The sequence below is a fragment of the Trichophyton verrucosum genome (genome assembly GCF_000151505.1).
Source record: "Trichophyton verrucosum HKI 0517 chromosome Unknown contig00324_1.f1.exp, whole genome shotgun sequence".
NCBI classification, from domain to species: Eukaryota; Fungi; Ascomycota; class Eurotiomycetes; order Onygenales; family Arthrodermataceae; genus Trichophyton; species Trichophyton verrucosum.
The window spans coordinates 117,048-121,935 of NW_003315429.1; the positions used below are offsets into that span (position 1 = coordinate 117,048).

The window sequence follows — 4,888 nt, forward strand, 5'->3', positions numbered from 1 at the left end:
CTAATAAGGATGAAGTAGACAGCTAGTCATGTAGATGTATAGCTAAACCTCGCCAACCCAAACATTCGAGTGTAATACCCGTGCTGGCGTTGGATTGTGTCCATGGCTCGACCCGTCCTAGTAGCATTGACCACACTTTAGTTAGCTAACTAGCAGCTGATGGGCGTGCTAGCTTGTTCCGGGCGGATAGCTAGTTAGACTAGCTCACAAATACACGGCTTTGTAAAGTCTCAGGCCAAACTGCTAGGGTTCACAGTAAAATCCCGACCATTCCTTGACAATCTCAAGTGCGTACATTTAGATTGGCTCTGACTAGTAGTTATGGTATATATGTAGACACTGCCATAAGTACTTGACCATGAGTATTTCATCCTCAACTTATACTCCGGTAGAAGAAGCATTTATAGACGGGTATGAAGACCTCAAGGGGATTAAAAGGACACTCCTAGGCAAACAGGTCAATGTAAACTATGTCGTCTCTTCCATCGCCCTCTTCTACTCTTTGAGCCCTAAGCCCTAAAAAGGGGTAGTCACGTCACGTGGGGATTGCAAGTGCCCGCCAGAGGCAGGGTGGACAGCGGGCAAAAAGCCGAGAGAGCAAGAGCAGAGAAAAGGAAGAGAAGAGAAGAAGAGAACAAAAGGATGGAAGATGCAAGAAGAGCGAGTCCCTGGAGGGAGCGTGTTTCAGGGAGGCTGCTGAAGCAGTGGGAAGTTGGACCGTCCCCATGGGGATTTCATAATCCGGCCGTGGCGATACCTATATCCAGTGCAAGGAAGCACATCTCTGGGCAAGTTATGGACATGTAACCGCAGGTACCTGTGGTACGGAGTACAAGGAGGCCCCATTCTCGTTGTCGTTGTCGTTGGTATCGTTGGCGATGGTTACCGGGAAAAACCAGCAAGCATGGCACCGCTAAGTCGTGTCCCTCTTCTCTTGGGCAGAGAGAGAGCAGGGCGAGAAAAAGCAGCCTATCAGAGCACCTCAACTCCCCAGGCCCAACCAGTAGACGCAGATAGACGTGCCGCTCGCTGCAGTCTCTGCATGTCTATGCAGGCATCTAGTATCTTGGATGCAGCCAGCGAGTTTGGTCTGGCGGCCTCCGCGGCCCAATGGCCTCGACGTGCTTGACGGGATCGCTGGGATGGCGACGTGGAAGCCGAGCCTGTCTGTCTGTAGGCCCATAGAAATGCCTGTACTCTGTAGACATGGACGCAACGCAATTTCTCATAGACCTGAGGGGGAGTCGGTTCTTCGTGTTCTCGTCCTGTCCTTCCTTGCTGGCGTGTCTCTCTTCTTTGCGTCCGGTACGACGTTCGCGGGCCAAAAAGCCTGAAACTGCTTGCCATCGCCAGGTTTGCAAGCACCTGCTGGCCGTAATCGGGTCAACGAAGCCTCCCAACAGCGTCTCTTGTGTGCTGCCGTCCTGTTGGGGGCGGAAGTAGGGATATTTGCTAGTAAACAGTCAAGTTGTCGAGGCTAGCAAGCCGTGTCGTCAAGATTACCACTTTAAGACATCTCGACGACTTCAACTTCAACTTCGACTTCATCTCCAACCTCAACCTCAACGTCGACAGCTTCGACATCTACATCTCCACCTTCGTTTACGGAGCACGGCTGGTAGCTTTCTTGTCTTGCTGATTGTCGTATCCTTTTTGCTCTACCCGCGCGGTTGCATGACGGTCTCACCTGACTTGCATCGTCTTTTTTTCTCCGGCTCTTCTGCGCTTCTTCATCTACTTCATCCCCCCAGTCCACGACCTCGACAGGACTCACGCCAGAGAGAGACAGTGACCTCAAGATACCGCGCTGGCAGGTCTCCGTGCTGAAGACACGCCGTCTAGACCGCAGAGATACGCAGATACGCGACATTACCGCCTCTCGTTTCGTCTGATCGTGTCTCGAGGAGGCCAGGGGGCGGCCACCCACTCGCCCGGTCCCCATCGACCAGATACACCGCAACACCGCCCTAAACCTGTCCATATCTCACCTGTCGACGCCTTCAAGAAATCCACAGACTCCGTCGACTTCGTCTGCCGCATCTATAGACTGTTCTGCCGGCTTGTACCTGGTGAGTCGCCCTTCCCACGCATACACGCGCCGGAATCTGACCTATCCCAATTCGCCTCCAGTCCATTTCGAGATCAAGCACCCCCGATCCTGACAGCCGCCAGTACAGCTCGCTCCCTCTGTCTTTTCGCTTCCGTGCCCGTTTCTGCGTCCGTTCATTGAGCGTCTGGTGACGATGATAATTTCACCTTAATTTGACTCGATATCAGCCTGCAATTCACTCACCATGACTGGCGCGCACACACTTCCGAAGGACTTTACCTTCTTCTCCCCGACCGAGTCTGAACCGAGGACCCCAGATCGTCCTCTTCGCGATCTCTCTCATCCACCACGGCCTCACCACGCCTCTCATCGCGTCAGGAGACGGCGCATGGAGCGGAAACCCATCCCCTTCTGCGCGCCAGATGTGCCTTTACCCTCCATCGAGCTATCGCGTATCTCGCCTGCCGAATCCGCTAGCGATTCCCAATCTAACAGCACCCCAGCCTACATCTTCGAGGGCTGCGCTGGCTATCTTGATGTGCCACGACGGCAGAGAACCGACCCCAAAACACCACCAGCCCAGATTCGTGACCTAGCCTCTCAATCGTTTGAGAATGGTGCCGTGGATGGGACAACAACTCCTGTTGGCGCATCCATTACCAGGCCTTCTTCTGCCTGCTCGCATGCCTCGGATTCTTCCTTCTCTTCCACCTCAGCCGCGTCCTTTGACTCGTTTGATTCATTTATCTCCTTTGGCGGTAGCTGCACCAGCCCCGAGACTGAGATAGATGACCCTTTCCTCGCGGTCAGCCTGCCAGATAACAAGCAAAACCTGGACACTCCGTCGAAGTCCGTCAAGAACACGCCCGTTATCCCAGCTAACCTCAGCCAGAACCAGCGATGGACCTCGGAGATGGACCAACATCTCTGGAATACCTACCAGACTCATCTCCAGGATCCCACCATTACCCCATTCAAGATGTTGCCTGGTAGTTTGCCACCCCTTGGAGTCTCCCACCGGGTCGCAAGAGAGGCACGCAGGGCTTGGATGAAAACAAAACAGCAGCAGGAGCAGCAGCCCCCGTCACAGTCACAGTCACAGTCTCAGTCCCAATCCCAGCCTTCCCAGTCCCTCCCTTCTCAGCCACCAGAAACTACCAGTTCTGCGAGCAGAAATACACCACAGTGGCCTCGCTCAGATGCTGTCACCCGGCGGAGACTAAAGGAGCTATGCAAAAGAAAATACTCTATTGCTCCTCACTATCAACGACTCTTGGAGTCTCGAAGTCCGTCCCCTCCTCCAGACCTGCTAGACAGCTACACTGCCACTGCTGCTACTCCTGTTTCCGTCCCTTTCACCAGAGACCTCGGTATCTCTCTTGTCTCCGGAACAATGCCCAGCGACCCCCCGGAGGCTGCTTCAACTCCCAACATCGTCTCCAACACGGTTAACTCTATGGCAGCAACAGCTCACCACGATGACATCCCACGTCTCGGCTCACCCTTTATGTATCATACCTGGGGGCCTTCAAATTCTCGTCGCGTTTCGCAAGCAGATACAACTCCTGTCAAGCCTGCTGTTGATGCACACGATACAGTCCATGTCACTGGTTCCCGCCTACGTTCGGGAATTGCGCCTGACCTATTCACTCCCACCAACAACAATCAACGTCTGCCAGAGGCAACAGTCCCGGCTGATGCCAAAGACCAAACTTCAGCCCGTGTCCGCATTCGTACGCGCACCAGAGGCCTCACGACAAACAGCAGTAGCAATTCTCACAGCAACAACATGCTCAACGTAAATTCGCGGCACAGACTGATTCAGCTTTTCACTCCTCCATCCGGCTCGGGTTCTAACGAAACCGACGGCTTGCCTTCACATAGCCAGACTCACAGCCCAGAAGTTGAAGGAGAGCGGATCAAACGTCTGGGATCTCCCTTCAACCTTGATCTCCCCGCAAGCAAACGGCCGCAGCCGCACCCGCGACAATACCATCGTCCTCGCCATGCACCGTCTCGCTCCGACACTTTTCTCATGCATCCGACACTAAACACCCAGGGACAGCCGTTTTTCTCCACCCTCTCCTCTGCTGCAGATATAGATGTCCCTGATACGGAACGCGCACCAGCTCCAGTCACAGCGTTGCACTCGCCAGAGGCATAGCTTCCTTAAACTTCCCATCTTCCATCCCATTCACGCCATAATGTTCTTCAATTCAATCCTCCTTTTATTTATTGCTTATCGAAAAGCCGACGAATGATGATGTGAAACGACGATACTGCATGCTAGCCTTTGGAGCATTTCTGGTGTCTTATCCGTATTATAATGCGTTGCATGATCATTTTCTTGCTTCAAACAGCAACAAGTTCCATACCTGCTCAACTTAATGCACAGGAGAAAAATGAATGCCATCTTAATGTACTGGTTTTGGCATTTATGCTATTGAACTCGGAACGGGACTTATGCTTGCCTCTTTTATCTATACCCTTCTCGTGTTTTGCAGGGGATGATGAGAAAACGAACCCGCGCAATAGCGACGACGACGACCATGACCACGACCAGACGAATACACACAAACAGACTCTCTGGAGTTAAATTGCGAACAAAACAGACCGCTCACTATCTCTTCTTGATTTCTTAATACTACACAATTTTACTGACGACGAGACGACACTACGTCTACCTTTTTCCTTGCGTTATGTTGGTGGCCCTGCCTCGGTCCATGACCAGTTAATCTTTCATATCATACACCTTATATCTATTACAATATGGGAAAGATACGACTGATACTTGGATCCTTTGGCTCGACCGGCACCATATTCCCTGCTTTACATTCT

The 4,888-nt window shown here is 52.5% G+C and overlaps 1 protein-coding gene across 1 annotated transcript; it reads left to right on the plus strand.

Annotated features, from left to right (window-relative positions):
• Positions 1 to 2,294: 2,294 nt before the first annotated feature.
• On the plus strand, positions 2,295 to 4,214 carry TRV_04127 (uncharacterized protein; the record flags this gene model as incomplete). The annotated part of the gene is made up of 1 exon (XM_003021750.1): positions 2,295 to 4,214. One exon carries the CDS (start codon positions 2,295 to 2,297, stop codon positions 4,212 to 4,214), a length of 1,920 nt encoding a protein of 639 aa, XP_003021796.1.
• Between the last annotated feature and the right edge of the window lie 674 nt (positions 4,215 to 4,888).